This window comes from Sapajus apella, unplaced genomic scaffold (assembly GCF_009761245.1).
Source record: "Sapajus apella isolate SASKATOON/1434 unplaced genomic scaffold, GSC_monkey_1.0 scaffold54, whole genome shotgun sequence".
Lineage (NCBI taxonomy): Eukaryota > Metazoa > Chordata > Mammalia > Primates > Cebidae > Sapajus > Sapajus apella.
In genome coordinates this window covers 10,252,576-10,277,936 of record NW_022436994.1, presented here as the reverse complement: position 1 = coordinate 10,277,936, position 25,361 = coordinate 10,252,576, and the positions used below count along the sequence as shown (strand labels likewise).

At 53.7% G+C, this 25,361-nt stretch overlaps 2 protein-coding genes across 20 annotated transcripts in view; one reads left to right on the top strand and one right to left on the bottom strand.

Moving 5' to 3' along the window:
* Positions 1–195: 195 nt before the first annotated feature.
* YKT6 (YKT6 v-SNARE homolog) lies at positions 196–13,178 on the top strand. Its single transcript, XM_032244366.1, has 7 exons — positions 196–505; positions 3,791–3,873; positions 5,110–5,210; positions 6,109–6,213; positions 6,537–6,602; positions 9,609–9,710; positions 11,155–13,178. The coding sequence occupies exons 1-7, from the start codon at positions 402–404 to the stop codon at positions 11,188–11,190; spliced, it is 597 nt and encodes a 198-aa protein (XP_032100257.1). The 5' UTR covers positions 196–401; the 3' UTR covers positions 11,191–13,178.
* Positions 13,179–17,839: 4,661 nt separating this feature from the next.
* The window catches only part of CAMK2B (calcium/calmodulin dependent protein kinase II beta), a 104,868-nt gene continuing 97,346 nt past the window's right edge, over positions 17,840–25,361 (bottom strand). For 10 of the 19 annotated variants that reach the window (XM_032244356.1, XM_032244345.1, XM_032244348.1 and 7 more), the window contains 5 exons: positions 24,915–25,043; positions 19,305–19,380; positions 19,093–19,187; positions 18,546–18,780; positions 17,840–18,008 (listed from right to left, as the gene is read on the bottom strand). In XM_032244356.1, coding sequence (XP_032100247.1) covers positions 18,548–18,780; positions 19,093–19,187; positions 19,305–19,380; positions 24,915–25,043 — 533 coding nt within the window. In that variant the 3' untranslated portion in view covers positions 17,840–18,008; positions 18,546–18,547. Of the gene's footprint in view, positions 18,075–18,545; positions 18,781–19,092; positions 19,188–19,304; positions 19,381–24,914; positions 25,044–25,361 lie in introns of all 19 variants that reach the window. The other 9 variants (XM_032244355.1, XM_032244359.1, XM_032244361.1 and 6 more) reach the window with 2 other exon arrangements.

The window sequence follows — 25,361 nt, the reverse complement described above, 5'->3', positions numbered from 1 at the left end:
TCAGCACAGCCCTGAGGGGCTGGGGACCACGACGGAGGGTTCAAGCCGCTCCGAGAGGCCCAGCACCACGCAACACAAGACGGCACAGTACCCCACCTTGCGGCCGACTCCACCTGGAGAGCAGGGAGGGGCCAGGCTCACGGGAGGCGTGGGGTTCCGCCTCTCGCTGCAATGTGCCCCCGTCCACTCCTTTCTGCATCCGGGGTATGAGAACCCACAGCCAGGCTGACCGGATCCGGAAGTGGATTGCGAACCAGGAGGAGGAAGCCGGCGGTGGCCCCGTCAGCAGCCGGCGGCTGAGAGGCCGGTGGGCGGCGGCGGTCCGAAGAGGCGGCGGCCGCGCTGCTCCCTGAGAGCGGGTCCCGCGGCTGGGCAGGCGGACGGCCTGAAGGCACGGAGCCATGAAGCTATATAGCCTCAGCGTCCTCTACAAAGGCGACGCCAAGGTGGTGCTGCTCAAAGCCGCGCACGATGTGTCTTCCTTCAGCTTTTTCCAGAGATCCAGGTGAGTGGCGCAGGCGGGTGGGCCGTGGGGATCGGGCGGAGAGGACTGGGGCCAGGGTCGAGGGATGGATCAGGGGAGGATGGAGGAGGCTGGAGGGTAGGGGTTGGGCGGGGTGCCCGAGGGCCTGGGATCAGAGAAGGCTGCAGTTCCAGTCTGGGGAGGGGCGGGGATGGCCCAGGGTCCGTGGTTCGGGCTTGGCCTCCTGTAGTGGAATCTGCCCGTGGACTGTACCTCTGAGGAATCATCCAACATTCGCTCTTAAAAAGCTTATGCTATGCTAGAATATAGCTCTCTACACAGTGTTTTTCAAATTTCTGACTTGTAAAAATTTTAAGGGTAATGTAAAATGGAGTGCAGGTTTCCAAGCTTCATGCCCAGATGTTCTAAATTAGTAGATCGAGGCCTCGAAATCTATATGTTAGACCAACACCTTCCATCCAGGGATTCCGACTCTGGGAGCCTGGGTGCCACATCTTGAGAGCCATACTTTGATTATCGGGCAGGGCTTCCCAACAATTCAGTGTGAGAGATACTGATATACTTTTTTTTTTTTTGATGGGTGAAGTCACTGAGGTACCAAGAGATTATACCACAACGAGCTAGAACTGAAAGCCAGATTTAACCCTTTTTTCTTGGACACTAGTCGTACAAAAGGATTCCACACTGAAGACTCAAAAGAAGCATGGGATCTGTAGGGCTTACAAGCTTTTAAATGTTTCTGGAGTGCTTTAATTGCTGGGACGTGTTAGAAGTACAACAGACACTTCCAGACCATTCATGGGAGGGAGTGGAGTGACTCAGGCACCAAAGAAGAAGGACCCTGCATGGTCAGTTTCCACGGTCATTTTGTCTCAAAGTCTGATGGAATCTGCCATTTGGATTCTGTTTTCCCTGCTTCAGTGCAGCTGGTTCTTGATGAGAGTTCTTTGCTAGTGACTTGCTGGATGTAAAAAAAAAAATCTCTTATTTTGTTGAAACTTTCTGCTCCTTTGAGTTCTTTTAAAAAATTGTTTTTTAATTGTAGTAAAATGGCACATAAAATTTATCATCTTCACTGTCTTTAAGGGTGGAGTGAGTGCAGTGATACAAGATAGATTGATAGTGTTGTGCAGCGATCACTGTCACCAGTCTCCAGAACTCCTTTTTATCAAACTTGTTTCTGTTAAACACCAACTCCCCATTCCCATCACCCCCAGCTCATGGCAGCCACCATTCTAATTTGTCTCTGTGATTGTGACTTTTCTGGCAGCTTAAGATAAATGGAATCATATAGTTTTTGTGTGTCTGGCTTATTTCACGTAGCATAATGTCCTCAAGGCTCAGGCATCTTGTTGTACATATCAGAATTTCCTTTTGAAGGCTGAATAATCCATTGTCTGTATTCACATTTTGTTTATCCATTCATCTGTCAGTGGACACTTGGGCTGCTTCCACATTTCAGGCATTGTGAATGATACTGCTATGAACATGGATGTACAAATATGTCTTCAAGACCCTGCTCACATTTCTTTTTGGTATTTACCCAGAAGCAGAATTGCTGCATCATCTTTTAGCTCCTTCTTGGAGTTCTTGATATTTGCAGTCTTTACCATGGCCTACATTCACTCTGTGTTGTTGCTTTTCTCAGATGGAACTTTTGGTGCCAACTTGGCTCTGATTCTTTTTCCTTTTTCCTTCCCATTAGTACTTAGAATTCTCAGAGATTTCGCTTGTAGGACTTACACCTCACTTGCTTGGGATACCCACACTAGTTTCCAGTGACTGACAGCTACAACACTAAAGAGACATCTCTACTAATAGGTCTTAGAACAACACATGTCCAGCTGAGCTTGTTTTTTTTTTTTTTTTTTGAGATAGCCTTGTGCCATCACCCAGGATGGAGTGCAATAGTGCCGTCTCAGCTCACTACAACCTCTGCCTCCTGGCTTCAAGCGTTTCTCCTCCCTCAGCCTCCCAAGTAGCTGGGATTACAGGCGCCTACCACCACGCTGGCTAAAGTTTTTGTATTTTTAATAGAGACAGGTTTTCACCATGTTTGCCAGGCTGGTTTCAAACTCCTGAGCTCTAGTGATCCATCTGCCTTGGCCTCCCAAAGTGCAAGGATTACAGGCATGAGTCATGGCTTCTGGCCTGAGCTTGTTTTCTTATAAGACCTCTTCACTTACATCCCTCCTGCCCCATTAATTACCAGATCCCAAACTTGAAAAAATAGTTTCCCAGCTTTTTTGGCCTTTGTATACATGCTGTCACAATGCAGTTCTTCCTTTGTCTCATTTTAGCCCTACCTCAAAGCCCTCCTTGTTTGGGGTCTTCTTTTCTGAGGGGTTATTTTGATCACAGCAGTCCCTCAAGATACCAACAAGTAATACTGTGTATGCAGGCATTGTGCCAAGTGCTTTACACGTAGTACCTCGTTTAACTGTTGCACAAATCTTGATTTTTATCGTGGAGGCACAGCACACAGGAGTCCCAGAGTCAGGCCTTCAGTTTCCTTTATGGCTCTGCTGGAGCCTGCTGTGAGCTCCCAGTTGAGCACCCTGCTCTAATGGCCCTGGCTGCCCTTTATATCATATCCCCAATTGGAGGCTCCTTGTCAGCACCTGTTCCTCTGGCTGTACCAAATCCTATGACTGTTCTGTTCTGGATAGATCTCTCCGTTGAGCCCATGATGGACCTTCTCCTTCCTTTCATCCTTTGTATGTGCCATTTCCCAATTCCTTGTCTTGGATAAGCTGTTTTCCTTTTATTCCTTCCAGAGTGCCTTGTGCTCGTTCTGTGGACAAGCCCCAGCAGACCTGAGCTAGCATTCACTATGGGTGTATGTGGCAATGTGAGGGTCTGTCATGTGGACACAGCCGTAAATGGTTGTGTATTTTCGCCTGACAGTTTTTGCACTAATATTTTCCTAGTGCAGTTCTTATTTGTCCTGCTTCTTGGAAGTTATTGGGACCTTGAGAGCAGGACCTGCCTTCTTGTTTCTCCATTGCATCCCAAATTGTGCTCTGACCAAAATGTAAAATTGACTGTACCCTGTGGAAGATCCCCAAGAAAATTCACCTGTTTTGGTGAGCTAGGTAGCAAACAGATGTAGCTTGAATGGTGACAGTGATTCATAATTATTAGTATTTGTGCTCATTTATAGAGTGTTTATTACTAGGGATGGGAGGGAAAGAAATGAAACCAAGAAACAATGTCTCCTTAATGTATAAGCCGAGAGGTCACCTTCCACTGTGTTGGGGACAAGGTGATAAGAAGAAGGCAGTAAATACATTTTGTGTTTCTTAGCGTTCAGGAATTTATGACCTTCACGAGTCAACTGATTGTGGAGCGCTCATCGAAAGGCACTAGAGCTTCTGTCAAAGAACAAGGTAAGAGGACCCTCCAACTTCTGCATGTGTGCTGACCTGGCTGCCATGCCTCACCTCATGCAGCACCCAGCTCTCTCCTTTCTACTGGGACCCCACCCTCCTCTATGTGAGATTTCTGTGCTGTTAACATCACAGAAGTAAAATGGCATCACAAATATTTCAGTGATCTTACTCTGTTCTCTTTCAAATTGTGCCTGTCCTTCCCACCTTTATTACTTAAAGACAGTTCCCCCACTGACCAGCTTCTCAGTTTCTTTGGAGGGTGTGCACTTTGACCCCATGTTTGAATCTTAATTGGGGATGGTATACAAAATCTGGAGAGATTTGGTGATAATCCCCTTTTCTCTTCCTCCTCCTCATTCCTGTTCTTATTTATCTCTGCTCTTTTCTGATTTCAGGGGTTCACCATCATTCCCTCCTCTTTTATTTGTTTTTCTGTTGTTTAGCATTGGAATCTTCTGGGTCAGATCCTTAAGGACGAGAAGGTTCTTATTCGTAAGCTGTAATCCTTACGTTTCTGTTTCCTTGGGGATATGGTTAGCTGTATCAACTCTGAATCCTTTAAAAGTGATGTAAATGAACAATCCTCTGGATTGTGAATATTTTGCAGAAGACCTGTACAACTGTACCTTTCAATCATATGAGGATTTTAGCACAGTGCACTAGAGGCCTTAGCTGGCAGTGGCTGATCTTTTTCTAGACTAATCCCCCTACTCCCAGGCACCCACCAGAGTGGAGCAAACCCGGCAGGTTGCTATAATATGGAAGACTGAGGCCCTGGGAGGTAATTTCCTGTCTTTTGGCTGCTCTGAAATGATTTTTTAGGAAAGCAGAGGCCGCTTGACTTCCCTAAGTTTGGGAGCAGCACAGGGCCCCAGGGGCTTCAGATCCCCAAGATACAGGTTGGCCTGACCTGAGCTTGAAGAAGATGCTTGGAAGTGCTCCTGGTGCCGTGTTGTCTGGGGAGTGCTTTCTGCACCACTGGCTGTTCATTTAAGCCCTGGCTTTGCATACTGGGCCTCTGGGTATTTACTGTTCCTAAAGCAGGTGTTTGGCCAAGCTCCTGTGTGTGGCCCATTGGGCCGCGCTGCGCCTCTCCACAAGCCTTGCTCAGAGCTGTTGAGCTTCAGAGTGGCTTCATTTGGCCCAGCATTGTGATGCTTTGATTTGGGGCAATTAAAAGAAGTCTGAAGCCCTCATGTCAGCATCCATGTGTCTGATCTCTTGTCTCCTTAGACTATCTGTGCCATGTCTATGTCCGGAATGACAGTCTTGCAGGTGTGGTCATTGCTGACAATGAATACCCATCTCGGGTGGCCTTTACCTTGCTGGAGAAGGTGAGTTTTTGATTTGCCTCTACGGGACTTGGATGATGAATGGGCATTTTCATGGACTGGGGCAGGGGGTGATGGCAGTGCCTGAGGCATAAGGGATGAAATAATGTGTCCAAAGTCAACACATTTTTCAGCCCCCTTCCCTGCAACCCAAGAGACAATTTGGCATCCCTGCGTGGGTTTCCTCCCTGGTGCTATCTTATGTGACCTGGGTCTAGGCCACTGAGTCACAGCATCTCTTCTCTGGGTCGGGACCCTCTGAGACAGCTGAGCCTCGTGTTCTCACCCCCTGTGCTTCTGCTCAAGGAGTCTCCCTCTTGAATGCCCTCACTCTCCACATTGCCTCCTGCAGTTCCTGCATCCCTCTACCTTGATGTCAGTCAGTTGCATCTCAGCTTAGCACCTAAGCATTCTTTAATTATTTGTGTATGCAGTACTAATTATTAATGTAAACTCTTTGAAGTCAGAGGCTTCATTCTATAACCCAGAGCACCAAAATACCTCCAAACACATGAAATCTGGTGGTTTCTTAAATCCAGGGGACTAATTCTCTTTTTTAAAAAAATCACTTTGGAAAATTAGAGGGCCAGTGCCCTTTTTTTCAGGAATTCTATAGTTTAAAAAGTCAAATACCTTTATTACTCCCCAGGTGAGGTTCATCTCAGGCCGGGCATACTTTTGATTCTCAGAATATTTAGGATATGTTTTAATGATAAAAACTTGGAAAGAACTTTAGCTTAGATTTTCTCTCTTGCCATTATACATCCCCCTCATTCCTTCTTCCTGGGCTCTGGGGATCAGAGAGTCTCGTTCAAGGTGAGGTGCTCAGGGTTGAAACGTTGTCGTTGAGACCACTGGTGAGTACAGTGTGGGAGCTTCTTGAGGCTTCTTTGTCTTGCAGGTACTAGATGAATTCTCCAAGCAAGTTGACAGGATAGACTGGCCAGTAGGATCCCCTGCTACAATCAATTATACAGCCCTGGAGGGTCACCTCAGTAGATACCAGGTAGGGTTAAAGGAAGCTTCATGCAGACACCATGTAGCCCAGAATCCACGTGAAACTGAAAAAGCCAATTGCTCTCATAGTTCTGGTCTGGTTACGTCAAACAGCTTCTGATGCTGGTGTTCTCTCTCAAGCCTTCTGTGTGGAAAACAGAATCCACCTTCAGACCTGGGAACCAAAGCTCTAGGCAGGCTTTGGGTTTCTGTTACTTGTTCAACAGGCTGTGGTTTTTAACCTGTGAAAGTTTGTCCACCTTCCTCAGTTTTAGGCTTTGTTTCCGGGTAGCCACTTCAGTCCTGACTCTATTATTTTTCACTCTGTCCTAGAACCCACGAGAAGCTGATCCCATGAGTAAAGTGCAGGCCGAACTAGATGAGACCAAAGTCATTCTGGTAAGTAGGAAGATGGAGAGCAAGCCCAAGAACTGAGGCGGGGGTGCGATTTGCCACTGGCCAGGCATGCACAGATCCATCCTTAATAGTAACCACAGCACTCTCCAGGAAGTGGGATTGCCCACTCCTTGCCCCACCCCAGGCATTAGGCTGGCTCTCCTATATCCTTGTTTTGGTTAATGACACCCATTGTTTGTAGGGGACCAAGCTGGGAACCATTGGAGCCCTCAAGTGCCCCCTCCCCATGGCTACTGCCTGTCTGGGCATTTACTGGGTTCCTAGGGTTTGGCCTTTGAAGGCCTGGATTTCCAGCCTGGTGCCTTTGATGTCAGATGCCTCCACACCCCACAGGTGCCTTCCCTTGCAGCGTTTGCCTTAAAGGTGAACAGATTGAAGCACAGTACACTGACCACAGGGCAGCTTCTGACAAACGGGCCCAGAGTTGTCACATAGGTCCATTTGAGAAGAGCCAGAACCCTGCATTTTGAGCTGAAATCTCCTGATTTGTAACTGCTGAACTCTCCTGATTTGTGTGTGTGCAGGCATTGTGTCAAGTTCTTTACACGTAGTACCTCGTTTAACTGTTGCACAAATCTTGATTTTTATCGTGGAGGCACAGCACACAGGGGTCCCAGAGTCAGGCCTTCAGTTTCCTTTATGGCTCTGCTGGAGCCTGCTGTGAGCTCCCAGTTGAGCACCCTGCTCTAATGGCCCTGGCTGCCCTTTATATCATATCCCCAATTGGAGGCTCCTTATCAGCACCTGTTCCTCTGGCTGTACCAAATCCTATGACTGTTCTGTTCTGGATAGATCTCTCTGTTGAAATCTCCTGATTTGTAACTGCTGCTTCAACTCCTTTTTTTTTCTTAAGTTTTGCATACAAGTGAAATGCAAGCAGCCTATAGCCTTTGCCTATAATTGGTCCCCTTGCTTCCTGCTCACGGCCAGTCTGTCCACCAGATAGCAGTCATTGATCTGCACAGCAACCCTTCAGCAGCTCTCAGATCTGCCCCAGGACAAAGTGCAAACTCCTAACTCACAGTCTCCTGACTGGGCCCTGTTCTTTCTTACACCCTTTCCTGTCCAGCTTATACACAGGCACCTGAAGCTTGAGCCTTTCTGAATGTCACAGTTTTGTCACTGCTTTCTTACATGTCTCCCTGACCGGCATATGAGCACTGGGACATCTTTCCATCCTGCCCACGATACGGTGCCTGGTTTACACCTGTATTCAGCAGTAGATAGATACCTGGAGTGGATTGAAGCCCAGATACAAAGCTTTACCATTTACACAGGCATGGCTTTAGTGTGTGCATCAGCATCTCCTGGGGTTGGAGTTGTTGGTTTAGGGTGGGGCCTGGGAACCTGCATTTTATAAAAAGCATCCCGGGGCTTCAAATGCAGGTCTGCCGAGCATACTCTGAATAACGTGGCTTTGGAATGAACGATAGATGTGAAAGCTTCATGGAATCTGTGTCTTTCGAAACCTTGTGACCTTTCTTAACACCTAGGTGGCATTTCCCTGTTTTCTTCTCAAGCCGTCTCTTCTTTCTGTTGCTCAAGTCCTAGTCTGAGTATCATGGCACCTGGGACACCTGCTGTTTCTCCTCTCCCCATGGTGCGGAGTGGATGAGTCCTATTCACCCAGCCTCATCTCGCTGCAGTTGTAAAGTCTAGATGATTGGTGTGTATATCTGAATCAGTTAACTTTGTGTGTTGAAAATCTGAGTTGCTCAACTGCATAGGGATGAAGGACATTCTTGCTGGCTCCTCGTTCTGTGCCGCTTCATATGTGCATCCAGCTGCTGTAGCAGTGGCCATCTAGGGAGAGAAGGGAGCTGCTGCTTCCTGAGGGCGCTGGTAGCAGGGCTGCTGGCTCTTGTGAAGCCTCCATCTCTAGACCCCTTCTTGTGGGGTCAGTGTTTTCATTTCCTAAATCAGAGTTTGATGACCTTTAGGACATAGCCCATTTAGAAGGCAGGACATGTTCTGTCATAGTGTTGTCCGATATATATTTGTGGCATGTGTGTAACTTGGAATTTTCTAGGAGCTATATTTTAAAATGATAAAAGGAAAATAGGTGGAATTTAATTATCTGTTTTACTTAACCCAACATATCCAAATAAAACTTTCCCAGCATGTAATCAGTATAAAACTTATTAATGAGGCATGTGTGAGTCTGCATCTGAAATTTGGTATGTTTCACTCAGAGCACTGCTCAGTTTGGACTCGCCTCATGTCAAGTGCTCAGCAGCCATTTCCCACTGCCTTTGTTTCCTGTGGCTGCTATTAACAGATACCCTTAAATATTTGCTGTTAACAAATAGCCCAGTGGGCCCGGCTGGTGTCTTCTGGGGCTCTGAGGGAGGGTCTGTGGTGTTCCTTGGATTAGAGATGCATCACTCCAGGCTCTGCCTCTGCCATCTCGTAACCTTCTCTTTTATGTGTTTTCATTTTCTAAGACATCAGTCATGGAATTAGAGGCCACCCTAATCCACTATGCCATCTTCCTAACTACTTATATCTACAAAGACCCTATTTCTAAATAAGGTCACATTCAGAGGTTCTGGGGATGTTAATTTTGGGTGGAGGGTGGGGGCCACTATCCAACCCAGTACAGCCATTTAGTGCCCAGCCACTCTTCTCGTTTTCCAGAGCCCTGTGCACATGCACACGTATGCACACACACACAAATGTATATATAAATGTGTGTATACATGAGTTTTCCTGGAGTGCTGTTTATCTAATCCTGTGCTGGGGACAGCTTTTTGGGAAGTTTGCTACATCCCAGTTAGATCTTCTAGATTTCACAGGAATGTCACCAGGTTCTGTTCCATCCACTTGGACAGTAACTGTTCTTGGACCGAGTCTTAACACTTAGAGGTGAAGTTTGTGTGTGTTGGAGAGGAATCCCGGTAAGGCGCTTTCCCCCATGACTGAACTACGAGGGACTCATGTCAGGGAACTTATTGAACAGAGCTGGGTTCCCTTTTCTCTTTTGTCCAGCACAACACCATGGAGTCTTTGTTAGAGCGAGGTGAGAAGCTAGATGACTTGGTGTCCAAATCCGAGGTGCTTGGAACGCAGTCTAAAGCCTTCTATAAAACTGTGAGTACCTAGCACCTGTCTCCTCCTTGGTGTTCTCTCCAGAGAGCAGTTGCAGCTTGCTGCTTCTGGCATGCTCTACTATGAACAGGTCTTTCTTAGATTTTGAATCATAGTGGATGGGGGTTTCCCTCCTTGTACACTGAGAGCCTAAGGTGAGCCTTAGGCCCAAGTGGTTGGAGGCAGTTCACTTAGGTGCCATTGAAGCAGATATAGGCAGAGGTCTTGTTCCACCCCTGCCTCTGCTCTGCCCTCTGCTCTGAGCTCTTACCTCCAGTCTAGGAAGGCTGGTTCAAGTTCTGATCCCCAGAGGTTTAGTGTTGAATCGTATTCCTCTGTAGAGCAGTTAGTCTAAGTCTTTAAGATGCAAGTAATTCAGCCTTCCCAAAGAGGTACTTAAGCTTTTAGTTAATCTCCCTTTGACAGAAGTATTTAACTGACAAGGATGGGCGTTGCTGACTGCCGCTTTCTCTCAGGTCAGTGCTCATGTCTTTCCATGTGGAGATGGCACTGTTGGCCCATAGTTGGACAGTCATAGGGACAAATTTACATGGTCTGTCTACACTCATTTGCTTTCATGTGCACATTGGAGGGAGATGGCCAGGTGGGATTAGGAAGATAGTCTGTGACCAGAAACCTAGAGAGAAGGTGGCAACAGTGGTCCCTACAAACCACATCCCAACCGGGAAACACATCTGCTGTCCTCAGGACCATCTTCTGGGAAGAAACACCACCATGGTGGTTAGATAGCATTGTTCGAAGACAAGAGTGGGGGCAAAGTTAAAGGCAAAGTTAAGATATTCTGCGAATCCCATTTGTATTTTATTTTTTTTGAGACAGAGTCTCAGAGTCAGGCTGAAGTGCAGTGGTGCGATCTTGGCTCACTGCAACTTCAGCCTCCTGGGTTCAAGTGAATCTTGTGTCTCAGCCTCCTGAGTAGCTGGGACTACAGACACCGGCCACCATGCCCAGCTGATTTTTTTTTTTTTTTTTTTTTTTTGTATTTTTAGTAGAGACAGGGTTTCACTATGTTGGCCAGGCTGGTCTTGGACTTCTGGTCTCAAGTGATTAACTTGCCTCAGCCTCCCGAAGTGCTGGGATTACAGGCGTGAGCCACCGTCTCCAGCCCCATTTGTATTATTGTTCCTTTGTTTGTACCAGGCCTAACGGTAGGAATTTTACTCACTTTTTGATAGCATTGATGGAGTGTGGGAAAAGAAAGTAAAAAAGGATCCCAGACTAGTTTTGGAAGCTGTGGCCCGTCTTGTGCTTGGTATGGGAATTGCTTGTGGACAGCTTCCCGCAAGGCCTTCACCCCCACCCCGTTCTAGTGCTAGTTTATCTGGCTGGCTGTGTCCAGTAGAGCTCCCCCTGCCACACCTGCCAGGATTGGGGCTGCCCTGACTTCCTCAGTCCTCCTCCTCAGCAACGCTTTGTTTTTTCCAAGGCCCGGAAACAAAACTCGTGCTGTGCAATCATGTGATGCAGCCTGCCAGAGGCCCAGCGCTGGAACGGCACTTTCATTCACATCAGAACTGCAGCCCCTGGAAAAGAAGAGACAGCCATAGACGAGGACCCAGAGTGGGGCCATTTTTATTTTGAAGTTCCTGGGAGAAACAGGGATGGTGGAAGGGTGGCGAATGTTCAAATTCATATGTGTGGTAGTGATTCTTGAAAGAATTTGAGGTCCCCAAAGGTGTATTTTTGGGCAAATGAAACCATAAACTCTGATTGGCTTCTGTAGATGCCAAAGGGCTCATCTTCAGCTAACCCTGGGAAGGCTCTGTGGGAGGGAGGTCAGAGCCAGCTGTTTCTCCATCTTTGATATATCTTTGGATTTTGTCTGTACATTAATGATATTAACACTCCATTGGGGGGTGGGGAGTCCCTGGTGCCAGGGCTGGGTTGGGTAGAGTTTGAAAACTCTTGGGAAAGCCTCTCCTGGGGCCACTGTTGGGGGTGGGAGTGAGCCCACCACAGTGGCCACAGGCAGGCCGGTACTTCAGGCCCAAGGCTTGGGAGTGGGTGGGCAGTCACTGGGTCTCAGATCCTGAGACTGTTCTTTAGCTTACCTTTCTGCTAGGATTGGCTTCCCACTGACGGCAGGGCCCATCCTAAGCAGCTTCCAAGTCCCACAAAGGTGGCTTATTGGGAGGGTTTGGAAGGAGCTGCAGTGTGGGTGGGAGTGTATGGGTTGAGGTCGGACCAGCAGGTAGTCTGGGAACTGAGCCCAGGAAAGGGGGATGTTCTGGTGTTCAGATGGTCAGCTGGGAGTGTCCGTCTTCAGGGAAGCTCAAACACAGGTGCACTCAGCTGCCCAGGGCCTCTGGGACACTTGCCTTGACTTGCATCTTGCCTTTGAACATCACAATCAAAGCAGCGGGTGCTGTGGTCTCTCAAACTGATTTTTATTTGCCTCTCTGGCTACAAGACTGCCTTGAACCGCCTGAGGCCTATGCATCTGAACAAGTGGGTCTCTCCCATGGACACCAGGAGTGGGTGCCAGCCGGCCTGAGGACTCCCAGCACCCCACCTGTGGTCTGGCCAGCATAGGCCTGCTAGTTCCTTCTTAGTCAGAGGCAGCTGCATGGGGAATGGAGGCCAAAGGGTTGATCTAAGTTGTGCCTTGCCACTTGGCAGGAGGCCCACTCACCACCAAGTCCTGGAAACAGGCTGGAGTAACCCAGAAGATGGGCCCAGGATGTTCCAGATCCCTTGGGTCCTAGTGCCATATTCCAGGCTGCCCACCTGTGCTCAGGATGCATCCCTGGGATCCAGCTCCCATGGGAGCTCCTGCTGGGATGGTGTCACCTATGAGTTTTGAGCCAGTGTGATATGGTCCTTGGGAGCCCTGCTCTGAGCTTGCCACACTGCTGAGAGCACCCACTATCCTGACCAGAGTCCCAGTGGTCCTGACTCCCAGTGTGGGCAGGGTCTGGGCAGGAGGGTGTGGTCTGCTGTGGGTTCAGAGGACCCCATCTGGCTGGTTTACCGGCTGCTGCCCATTTTCTCTGGGCACTGCTGGCCAGAGGACTTTAGCCTACCCCTGAAGAACCTGTCCATGTCATTTTCCTATTGCCATAGACACCCCAAGCCCAGGATCCCTTGAGGCCCAGACCCAGCCTGCCCTCTGGTGCCGGAGGTGGAGTGGAGTGGGCCTGGATCCGAGGGATGCTACCTCTCCCACTTGAGGACCCTAGGGAGAGATGGGGGTGGGGAAAATGGAGGTGTGAATTTGTGGTAAGAGGAAGCGAGACCTCAGCCTGGGTTAGCCCCTGCTAAGCAGGGTGTTTGGGCTTGATCCAGGCCCTGTGAGATAGAGGGCCCAGCCTGGCCCCACCCACAGATCTCCTGCTCCCTGTTATGTTCTGTTGTAAATCATTTGGCAAGAGTGTATTTTAATAACTGCTGCCTAAGTTACCAGTGTTCTGTTTTGAGAGGCGTCTGTCTGAATAAAGTTGTCTTGAAATTCCACAGTGGTCCTGTGCTTGCTTTGTGCTTCAGGGGAGCCCTTTCCTCACCAAGCCCTGCCCCAGGGGGAGAGAGGCCTCGAGCTGTGTGACTGCCACGTGCAAGGGTCTAAGTTATCCTGGCTGGCTCCTGTCTTCACCTCCTTTCTCTAGACCTTACTAGCAGGAATTGTATTTTCTTTTTTGCTGTTAACCAGATGAGGGAGCCCTGGAGTAGAAGCCCTGTCATTTCTGATTCCATTGCCTGATCTTAGCTGCAACCAGGAGACTTCCATGGGAAAGCTGCCTCACAGCTGCAGAGCCAGGGGACAGGAGGTCCCATCCCCATCCCAATCCTGCTGTAGGCTTCCCGTCCCTCGCTGGTGACCCCGGGATCAATCTGAGGCCACCCGGCATCCCACCAAGCACAGGTGGAAACTTGAGGAACAGAGGAGGCTCCACAGGGTACCTGGAAACTTCCTGCTTCCTGGAGGAGCAAAGCTGACCCATGCAGGTTGGGCGGATCATTTGAGGTCAGGAGTTCAAGACCAGCCTGACCAGCATGGTGAAACCCTGTCTCAACTAACATACAAAAATTAGCTGGGCATGGTGGTGGGTACCTGTAATCTCAGCTACTTAGGAGGCCGAAGCAGGAGAATCACTTGAACCCTGGAGGCAGAGGTTGCAGTGAGCCAAGATCGTGCCACTGCACTCCAGCCTGGGTGACAGGAAGACTCCCTCTCAAAAAAAATACAAAAGTGATGAACGAAATGTCTGTCAGTGGTGTCCCTTTTGCCTGTAGTGCTTGGCCCTGTACAGGGTGGCTTAGCCCTGTGTGTTGTGCCCTAAAACCTCATCAGAGCTGCTACCCTGATGGCATCTGCAGAAGGGCCTCAGGAATAATGTATGTGAGGGTGCACGATCCGCAGTGCCTGCAGCCTTCCTGGGGGAGGCCTGGCCTGGAAAGGCTCCTCTGATTACAGTTGATAGGAGCCCTAGATACCATGCTAGGGACAGACACTGCAGCAATCGTGGGCACTGGCCTAGATTCTTTGCACCTGGCTCTTGAGACCTGCCACCTGCCCACCTACACACCTGTCCAGGTGCAGACCATGGGGAGCAAGACGCTGACATCCAGGACCACTTGGCCGCGTGAAAGTGTTTAACCAGATGTTGAGGGTGGAGGAGGCAGCTGAGGGCTTTGGCTAGTCCTGGCGTATCCTTCAGGCTCCCCGCCCATAGTGGATAGGACTGAGAGTGTGTAGGGGCACTTGTCAGAAGCTACTTGGCCCCAAGATGCAGGTATATTTAGTGTCTGGAACTGTTTTAAAGCCTATCCTGTTTCAGGCAAGTGCTGTGGCACTGCCACAAATGTACCCACTGCCTGGGACAGAGGTGTGGAGGGGAGCCAAGGGCGAGGCCATACTCTGAGCAGGTTGTCATAGAGACACGGTGCACTGGGGGCCCAGCAGGGGCCACGAGGGTGTGTCTGGGAGGGAGGAGGGCACTGAGGCTGAGAAGGGTCAGCATAGCACAGGCAGGTGCAGTTGCTTTCCCAGGCTGGGCCTCAGCATGTGCCCTGCGGGGCCAGGCAATATAGGTGGTGGGTAAAGCCTGAGAACGGGAGAAACCTGGCAGGGGGTTAATCCTTACTCCGAGCTAAGGGTTTGCTCTTAGCTTGGGCTAGAGATGTAGAGGGAAGGCCTGAGGGGTAACTGTCTCCATACCCAGGACAAAGTCCCCAAGCCTGGCCTGGCTCACAGGCACGTAGCACCTGGCCAGTCTGGGCTGGCATCTGGCTTCCCTGTCTCCACCTCAGCTCTGTGTCCTGGATTCTGGGTTGTTTGGCTTCCACTGGAGCTTCCTGGCCCCCATGGTGGCTGCCTACAGTATCACCTTGCACCTTGCCTGCATCTGGTGCCAAGGCTGATGTCCACACAGGCCTGCATGCCATCTGTCTGTGTAATCCACTGGAGTAGAGCCCGGCTCCGTGGTCACTGTGTGTCTTCAGCGTCCAGAATAGCCAATACAGGTAGCAGGGGCGAAGGGAGACAGCAGGACAGCCAGAGGTCTTGGTCCTGGGACTCCTTCCTGCCCAGAGGCTGCCCCTGGCCTCATCTTTAGTGGCCACTGGGAGTGACTGTAGAGGTCAGGGAAATTGGGGGCTGGGAGCCAGTTTCAGTTCCAGCATCCAGGGTGGTCAGCCCTGGGCCCAGAAGACTTCAGAGGACCAGAGGAAGAGGTGGGGACAGCTGGCGGAGCTATGATCTATGACTAGTGCCCTACCCGGGATGGGTTCACTAGAGGGGCTCAGGATTGCCGGGGCCAGTTCAGGGCTCCATAGCACTACCTTCCACTGGAGGAGGGGCCTAAGTAAGGTCTTGGCCAGGGACTAGGCTTGAGTATGTATTTTAGCACGGGAGGTCGGCAGGATTCCAGCTAAAGCACCCAGCTGCACTTGAAGCAGTTTGTCCTGTTTTTCTTTTATTTGCAGTTTCCCGAGACAGAACAAAATAAGAATAATTTTTGTACACTTACAAGGCTCAGAAAGAAAAGACAATGAAACTCAGCAAAAAGAGAGGGGAGGGGAGGCCAGCCAGCACCGTGGGTAGCCGACCCCTGCAGCGCTGGCCAGCGGCTGCCACCACCACACCGCGGACACCTAGCTAGCAGAGCGGCGTGGCTTGCTCTTTAGGGGTCATGCAAAAGAATTATCCCCCAGAAAAAAAATCCCCAAATTATCCCAGACAGGCAGCTCCGTGGAGATGACAAGGTGAGAGGGAGAGGAGGGGAGGAGGCCCCAGGACGCCAGGGTGGCCGGCCGCTGGGCCACGCGCTGTCCGTGGTGAGCCCTGCCGCTGTCCCGTGGCCCAGGGAGCCACTGGTGCGGAGCCCGGCAGATGTTTACCCTGTGTTCGTGGATGGGGACAGCTGTCCTGGGCACAGCGTGGACGGAAGGTGGTGTCCACTCTGAGTGTTCATCGGTGGACAGTCCCCTTGGAGTTTAGGATCCTGTGTCCTGTTCCCCATTCTGTGCCCCTCCCTTGGCTCGATTTGTGGGGGAAGATAAAGAAAATCCTTGTTGAAAACGACGTGAATTGAAGGTGGGCAGGCACTGGGGCAGGAGCCCCTGACCCTCTGCAGTCAGGGCTCCTGACCGCTCCCACCCAACCTGGCTTCAGACCCACCCGCAGCCCCACCGTGCTCGGGCTTGCCCTGTCCCTGAGCCTCCCCATGGTACACACCATCACGAGGAGCCGGGGACCCACTGCCTCGAACCCAGGCAGCCGACGCTCAGGAGCACAAGGCTGGACCCCGCCCTCCATCCGCTGGTGTCCTGGGCCCTGTGCCCATGTGTTTCTGTCCCCAGCCCACCTTATCTCCATGGCTACATCCCTGGCCTAACTTAGAAGGTGCCCTCACACGCACTGCAGCCCACCAAGGCGCTGGCACACCTGACACTGTGCGGGCAGCACTGCCCTCATGCCTCCCACGTGCACTGGGCTGGCTCCCACCGTAGCCTTTTCTCCCTTCTGCTCCCAGCCCAGATTCCAAAGGCACTCCCACTTCAGCAGACCCCTGCATGGACCCTCATCATGGCCCAGGAGCCCGGCAGCCACCACCTCTGACCTCACTCTGCCACTTGCTGCACCACCCGACCAAACCCCAAGCCCCAGGCTCCCCCAGACTCCATTAGCAGGCAAATATGCCCAGACACAAAGCCTGACCTGCCCTTCCAGCCTCAACTGGGGGCTCAGGAACTTGAGCGAGGCCAGCAGTCCTTGGTCAAAAGTCTGCTCCCACCTGCATGGGGGCTGGGCAGGGCGGGGTAGGGAAGAAGCCAAACAGGCCAGGGGGAGGACCAAGGGGTGGAAACAGGGCAGGGAGCTGCCAGTGCGTCTGCTGCTGGCCGGTAGAGAAGGGACAGATGCCTCACACACAGGAGGGACGCCAGCCCAGGCAGAGTCCTCTCGCCACAGCTGGCTGCATGGGAGCTGGAGCCAACAGCACTGTCTCTTGCCCGGCAAGAGGCCCGAAGCTAAACTGTGCCCCTCTTTGCACTGTATTCCTCCAGAAGGACCATAGCTGGAGCCCTGGGTCTGTGGGGGCATCTCTGATGGCCTTGGGGACGGGACTCCAGTCTCCTCAACACTCCAGGGGATGAGGGGCCAGCCTGGGCTCTGCCAAAGGGCTGTCTGTGCTGGGTGTGTGGGGATGCCGGGCTCGGAAAACCCACACCTAGCCCTTCAGGGGATGAAAGGAGGGGAAGGGAAAGCAGGAACAACAGCAACTCTCAGGCACAACTAGCGGGAAAGGAGGCAGCCCAGCGGGCCCCCACAGCCCCTCCCAAGAGACAGCTGACAGTCACGACAGCCAGCGAGCACACCACGTGGAGCCCATGCGTTGGCAGGAGGATGCAGACGCCTTAGGTGTGGGGTGTGTGCGTTACCTACAAACTAACACCGTTCAGCACGCGACGGGGGCCTGGCGGACAAGTTCATGTCCCAGCTGGTCCCCCAGAGGGCCAGGAGCACAGACGGACACACGTGGAGCTTGGGTGGGGAGCGGCCCCACGAATGCCAGTGATTTTTACAGCTTTTTCCTTCCTTTAGTTTTTTTTTTTTTTTTTTTTTTCATTTCATCTGATGTCAATTTTTTTGTGTGGTTATCGTCGTCATCTTGTTTTTTTTTGTTTTGTTTTTAAACAAATCACATCTGGTCTTGTTTTTCTGCAGACACAGGCACCAGGGGAGGGAACGAGGCAGACACAAACATGCGACAGGCAGGCCGTGTGCCCGAGGGCAGTCGGGCTCCAAACACCAACTCTGTCCGGCGAAACCAGGGCGCAGCTCTGAAACGGGGCGGGTGGGTCAGCTCTTCAGCAGCCCCTCTCCCGTCCACCCCCAGGCTCTGCTGTCCGCCACACGGCACCGCAGGGAGGGTTAAAGTTAACGTCCAGAAAAGGGCCCACTCAAGAGAGGGGTTCAAGGTGCCCAGCCCAATTACTACCATCCCTGTAAAACTGGGCTCTGGGCCCGCTGCACCCGCCACCTGGGGAAGCCTGTCTGGGGCTCCAACAGTCCTCACAAACAGGGCACAGTGCCCAGGAGTGCGCTCCCTGGGGCCCATCCACCTGCAACCCACCCCGCTCTGGCCAGCGCCACGGCTCAGGCCCTCGTCAGCTCCTCAGTCCTCTGGGGAGGCCCGCCATACCCAGCCTGCTGTGGTCCCTCACATCATTCCCGTGGCCTCACTAGGAAAGCTCAGGGGCACCCCAGGCGTGGTCTCTGCCACAGGCCCCACTGCTCCCCATTGCCTCCCCGGGCTGCAGCCGCTCACACCACGGCCACCCCTCTGCCCCAGCTGTCACTTGGGCCAGGGCACTCACCTTCACTGCAGCGGGGCCACGGGCGCACCCGAGCAGTGGAAGTGCACATTCTGCCACTTGCCATCGCGGCGGTGCCACACGCGGGTCTCCTCAGACTGGCTGGTGCGGGGCCGGCCCTGCCCGTCGATGTACTGCGTGAGCCGGATGTAGGCGATGCAGGCGGCGTCCTCGCCGATGACGTGCACGTGCGGGTTCAGGATGGTCGTGTGGATCGGCTTGCTGTTCTTGGCCAGCACTAGAGACAGCAGTGCGGGGGTCACAGGTGCTGTGGCTGCCTGGTGCCCACCTTCCACCCCACCAGCCCGACCCCTTCCCTCTTAACTCCCCTTACTGGGGAGGCTCGGCTCTCCTGGGAGCCGCATGGGCCCTCCAAGAGTGAGATTCTGGGGGCCAGGTATGGCCTCTGTGGGCGGGTGGGGGGGCTGGCCAACCCTGGGCACAGAGGGGCAGGGCTTCCATAGGCAGCCACCAGGCTGCCCCTGGGAGGGGTCGAGGGGCTCTCCTCGGGGCACCGCCCCCTCATGCCCTCCTCGGCTCCCTCACTCACGGTTCTCGAAGTAAAATCTGTGGAAGTCCATCCCTTCAACCAGGTTGCCCAGAGCTTCAGGCTCAAACGAGGTCAGCCCTGGGTCACAGATTTTCCTGGGGGCCAAATCCAAGTGAGGAGGGGCCCTGTGGACCCCTGACTTGGAGCAGGCCCCCCACCCAGAGTCCCACAGCCTTGTCCTGCACATCCCCCCCCCAGCCCCGGGGACTCACGCGTAGGCCTCAAAGTCACCGTTGTTGACGGCCTCGATGAGCTGCTCCGTGGTCTTGATGATCTCCTGCTTCCGGGCTGTGGGGAGACACGGTCAGGTGACCATGGGCGCTGGCCCGTTGCCCCCAGACCCCTCCACACAGCCCAGGGGAGGGCCTGGGGGAGCGCAAGCTGCAGCCACTCCGTGTTCCTGCCGCTCCTCACAGAAGAGATCCTCTCAGCCCTCTCCCCAGTGGCTTCCTCATTTCCAAGTGCAACAGCTTCCATCTTACTTAACTAAAATATTTGTGAATGACAGAAATGTTCTATCCACATTACAAAATGCCTGGAAAATGCAGAAAGACAGAAAAAAATCTCCCACAATTTACCCAGAGGTTGCCCTCCTGGCCCCACTCGCCATCCGCTGCAGTCTCCCTCCTGCCCACCTGTGGGCCGGCCACCGGGCCCACCAGACCTCGCCCCATGCTTCCCTGCAGCTTCCCGGCCCCACCCTCCTCCCGAGTCTTGGGCTCTTAGTGCTTCCTTCACCCAGCAGCTCTGATGAGGGGCTACTGAGTACAGGCACCAGGCGAGAAGGAGAGACCGGCCTTGAAGGAGCCATCAGTAAGGCCACAAGGAGGCCGAGAAGGAGGAAGCAGCAGGGGGCGGCCAGGCGCAGCGGGGGCTGCAGGGTTCCCCAGACCGATGACCAGGGGTGTCCCAGCAGCAGGAAGAGCAAGCTGGTCTCTTGTTCCCCACTTTCTCATAGGAGTTGCATCCTGCTGGCTCCACCTGCTATCCCTGCAGACACCCCCATTTCCTTGCACCCCCATACCCAGGCTTCTCCAGGGAGCCTGCCTGTGGCTCCTGCCCATTTCCCTCGGCTTCCAACAGGCCCAGCCAAGCTGGTCCTCACTGGCCTCCAGGGCGCTCACCCGCAGTCCGTGTTGCTGCTTTACCTACAACTTATTTTCATTGTAAAATATTTTAAACGTGTGGAAGATGCAGAAAGAACAATAGAACCTACATTCTACAGATTCAAATCTTAACATGTTCCTATTCAGTTTAGATGCATTTAAAATAAATAAAGCACCGCACCACACATACAGTTTGAAGATGCCTGTGTTCTCCTCAATCTTGCTTCATTCACTCTCTTCAGACAGATCTATCGTTTTGAGTGAGGTCCCCAGCCATTTCTGCGAGGATATATATGCAGGCAAGCACACACACGCACACTCCCACACAGAACACACATGCACACACACGCTCACCTATACACATGAGTAACAGTAATTTCTCAAAGTAATTTGTCCATGGAAACAACTCAAACCCCCAGAAGTGCACCGGAAGCAGGTTCCTGGGAACTCTCCCTTGGGGGTCTCTGTACTCCCAGCGCTGTGCTCTGTGACCCTCAGGCTGCTGCAGGCCACACCTGGGACGCCACCCTCAAACAGTTGCCTGCCCTGCAGGACACCATTTTCACCAAGAAGGCAGGCCCTGTGGTGTGGTTTCCACTCTTCAGCTGTGAGTGCTGCCTCCAATGGCCATACATGCGACCTGTCTGTGGTCTAAATTCCCAGAGGAGGAAATCCTTATTTTTTTTTTTTTTGAAATGGAGTCTCGCTTTGTCACCCAGGCTGGAGTGCAGTGGCATGATCTCGGCTCACTGCAACCTCCGCCTCCCGGCTTCAAGGGATTCTCCTGCCTCAGCCTCCAGAGTAGCTGGGACTACAGGCGCCCACCACCACACCTGGCTATTTTTTTGTGTGTATTTTTAGTAGAGATGAGGTTTCACCATGTTGGCCAGGCTGGTCTTGAACTCCTGACCTCAAGTGATTCCCCCCATCTCAGTCTCCCAGAGTGCTGGGATTACAAGCGTGAGCCATCGCACCTGGCCAGAGGAGGGAATTCTAAGCACGCCCTGTGGTGGGGTTGCCTTTCTCTCTCCCACCCGGCCTCTAGGAGCTCACCTCACCAGGGAGCCCACCTGGCAGCTGGACTGAGCCCACGAAGAAGGCGCCACACGCCCAGGTGTGCTCATGCATGTGTGTGGGTGCTGCCTGGGAATGCCTGTGCTGCACCTGTCTGCTCTGGGGCCTCATGTCCTCTGCTGCACCATGACAGTAGGAGGAGCCAAGAGCACCTGAGGAGTGGGGTGAACACATGTTCATGTATGTGATCATATGCATGTATGTACACGTGATCGCTTGTGCCTGTGCATGTGTGGACGCATGCATGTGTGCAGGCAGGTGTGTGTGGGAATGTGTGTGCATGAAGTGCATCCACATGCATGAGCACCTGTGTGTGCAGGTGTATGTGCAGTGCCTGTGAGTGTACACAGGTTGTGTGTGCCTGTGTTTTGTGGCGTGGGCACCCCTGGATTGCCCCTGTCTGGAAAGGCCCTCTCTCCTGACCCAGCTGCACTTCTGCTGCCAGCATGTGTCCCTTTCTTCCTTAACTTTCACTAGACCAAGTCATGGATGGTTCTCAGGGCAGTCTTGCTACAGAATCCCAGTTCCCACCCATCTGATGGACCCTGGAAAGCTGCCCCCCAGGAAGGTGGGCTACAGGCTCCAGAGGCCCCTTCCCCTCCAGTTCCTGCTGCGGCCATCAAGAGTCCCTTTCCTGGCCCCACTCCACCTGCCCAGCTCCGGGAAGGCACAGGGCTCTGTCCTAACACATGCTATGGCTGTTCCTGTCCTTGCCCGTGGGACCCAGGACAGTGGCATATGACACTTGAGGGCCTGCCCTACCCCCACCCCAGCTGCTACGTTCCTGCCTCTTCTCCACCCTCTGCCTGGCACCTGCCTCTCCCCTGCCTCATGCCCCCCTTTCACATGTCCTTTCCTGGAGGTGGCCCCAAGCTTCAGGTCTGACCTCTCTTCCACCTGCAGCCAGTCCTCCCAGTAGCCCCCGAGCCGGACTCCACTAAGCTGCCTAGCTCTGTCCTTCTTGCATCAAGAGAGAAGTCCGGTGTCCACATGTCCCAAACACCTCCTGTCTCTTAGTTAATCCCCCTTTCTAATGGACAGAGAGAGCTGCCCTCCCACTCCACGGGGGTTCTCAGGCGCACAGCAGCATGCAGCTGGAATGGAGGAGAGAGTGACACTATTTCACGTGCTTTCCAGTCTGCGTTGGTTCTATAGTTACCTTACACTGGTGGTAAGTGAAACTAATCTTCCGTCTAATGAAGTAATATGCAGTGCTTTTAAACAAATTGTAATTAAAAAGGGAGTTGGTGGGAAAAGTGTGTAAACAGAAGAGGAGATGTGTGGTCAGAGTTCCGATCAAGAGTGGTAATCACGCTGAAGGGTGGGAAGCAGGTCTGTTGTGAGAGCCACCCATCCATTCCACAGACGGGAAGCCGAGCCTGCCTCTGCCCTGTGGAACGGCGCTGCCCAGCCTGACCCAGCCCCCACTCCACCTCCCCACATAGCATATGGGGCACTTTGGTGTCCTCGATACCCGGGACTCTGAAGAAGGGCATGATCCCCGAGGGAGGGAAGGGAGGGGGCCCAACATGAAGGGGTGCCCGGGTGGGGAAGCCTGCTAGCTGAGGACAAGCTGTCCTGGCAGCTCCAGGCACAAAGGGGAGGCAGTGGCAGGGTCTGGGCCTGGAGGGTCTGCCCGTGCCAAGAGTCTCTTCAAGGTCAGGACTTTCAGGTGCCCCAACGTGAAAGGGAGCCTCAAATTGCCTATGGCTTTCTTGGGGTGAGGTGGCAGGCCCAGGCAGGCCCAACGAGTCCAGCTGGGGCCAGAGCGGGTTCTCATCCTGGCCTGGACTCCTGGGACCCCAAGCCCCATCTCTCAGAGCCAGAGGTGGCTGCGGGAGGGAGGGCAGCTGCCCAGGGATCAGGCTGGATTTCGTATAATCTGAGATTAGAGAGCGTGGGTGGGGAGAAGACAGGGCCTGAGGCAGGCTGGGGGACACCCTGCCCTATTTACACAGCTGGTGGGTGCCTTCTGGAGGAACGAAGGGGCCCCTGATTGGCCTGTAGGATGGCCCAGAGCCGGCCACCTTCCGCCTGGGCCCAGGTGCCCTCAGGGCAGTGCCCAGACTCCTCTTCTCCCCAAGTTCCTGGAACGTCTCGCCCACCCCTCTCCCAACCCTGCCCAGCCCCTCCCAGGAGGGCCACACGAATCTCCATCCTGCCCTGCTCACAGCGCCTTCCTGCAGCCTCTGCCTCCCCAGCCAAGCTCAGGGCAGACTCTGGAGGGGCAGGTCTGTACTGAAGCCCCTGAAGGTGAGCCTGGGCACCGAGTCCCGAGCTGCCCACTTTGCACCCAGCCCAGGCCCTGCCCTTAAGAGGACTCACCCCCGGCTACTGCACAGACCTTGAGGGCAGGCTGTAGCCCTGGGGTGGGGTCATGCCAACCTGATGGGGTGACCTTCCAGGCAGGCTCCTTTGGGCACATTCCTCCATTTCTGCACGGAGAGCAAGCCCTTAAAATCAGAGGAGCTGCTGCGGACATGGCGGGTGTGGGGGGTTCTGACCATTCCCAGAAGCTCTGCTGTGCCCCCACCCCAGCTGCATGGCGGCCCCTCCCTCCTGGAGTTCTGGCCACCCAGGCACCCCGACCTCACCTTCAAGAACCTGGTCTCTCCCCTCAGCCGCTCGCCTCCGACCCCCGCAGTCAGCCCCTGCTGGGGGTCCTCGGCCGACCACAGAACGCTCAGGGGGTGGGTGTCCCTCCAGAGGCTGCCCCCGCCCTCTCTGGCACCGGGTGAATCCAGTGCCCCTTTAAGCCTGCAGGATACGTCCCCCTCTCGGGCTGCTGTGTCCACTCCCCTTGGCCCTGGTCACCTGCAGCAGCCCCCAGGCCCAGTCTGCAGATGGGATGAGGGCACGCAGACCCTACCTGTTCCTCAGGTACTCACCCAGCCACTGCCCTGCCATGCCGAGCCCTTGGCCCAGCAGCCTCTTCTCTGAGAGCATCTCCGCACCACCCCCAGCCTGGTGTCTCCCTACAGGTGGGGGTGGCGGCAGCCCTGGGATGTCATCCATCCCTGTAAGCGATACTGCGGGCAGTCAGCAGACAGGCCGGGAGGTGGCCCAGCCTGGCTCCTCCCTGACTGGAGGCCGCCCAGCCCAGCCTGTGCTTCCCGTCCCGCCCGCTCTGCTTCAGCCTGGCCCTAGCTGCCCCCCAGATCTGTACCCTCCGATCCCCACCTGCTCCCTGCTGTCTGGACTTGGGCAGCTCGAATGCCAGAGTGCCTCAGGCTGGGACTGACACTTTTCTCTCCCTGCCCGGCAGGTCCACTTTGACACAAACCGGCAGCTCCCGGCATGCCAGCCCTTGCCACACGCTTGGACCCTCTGCCGCCCATTCCCCTCCCATCAGGAAAAGCTATGGATCTCAGGGTCAAGAGTGCTGGGGTCGGCGACAAACCTGCTCTTTCAGACACTCTTCCTACACGCAGGTGTCACACATGCTTCATAATCATAACCTCTATTTTCAGAGACTCAGTGGCACCTTCATGTGCTTCAAAGCCATTCCCTGGGACCCAGTGGAGGGATCCTGTGCCCCCGCCTTCCCCTGCAAGCTGGCCCTTCCCAGAGCACCACTGCCGGCTCACACGCCCTGAGCCCCTCCGGGCAGGCACTGCCAGGGCCACTCAAGGTGCTACTTACACGGGGTGGGCAGGGGGCCAGGGAGAGACGGAGATGGGCAGGGCGGGGGCCCCACTGGCGAGGGGCCCTCGGCTTCTGGGGTCCCTGAGCCCCTCCTCACAGAGTTCAGGATGTCAGAGATCCTGGGGGCTGGGGCGGAACAGATCAGACGTAAACACAAAGCAGGCACGGAATCACGCAGGAGAGAAACCCATGGGCAGACAGCCAAGCCAGAGAGTGGTGGGCACAGAGGGAGACAGGGGGATGGGGCACGAGGGGACAGAGGGGAGGGAGGGAGGATAGAGGGTGTGGGGGGAAGTGGGTGGATATGGGCCGATAGAGGGGATGTGGGGAACAAGGGGAAGCTTAGAGGACAGAGGGGAGCTTGGGGGACAGAGGGGAGCTTGGGGGACAGAGAGGGAAACAGGAAATGGAGGAGACTTGGGGGACAGAGGGGAATGTGGGGGG

Excerpts from the sequence above, each read along its gene's own strand:
- YKT6 (XM_032244366.1), top strand. The coding sequence starts at position 402 with ATGAAGCTATATAGCCTCAGCGTCCTCTACAAAGGCGACGCCAAGGTG. Across the intron at positions 3,874-5,109 it reads AGCTTCTGTCAAAGAACAAG|ACTATCTGTGCCATGTCTAT; the intron begins GTAAGAGGACCC and ends TTGTCTCCTTAG. Across the intron at positions 5,211-6,108 it reads CCTTTACCTTGCTGGAGAAG|GTACTAGATGAATTCTCCAA; the intron begins GTGAGTTTTTGA and ends TTTGTCTTGCAG.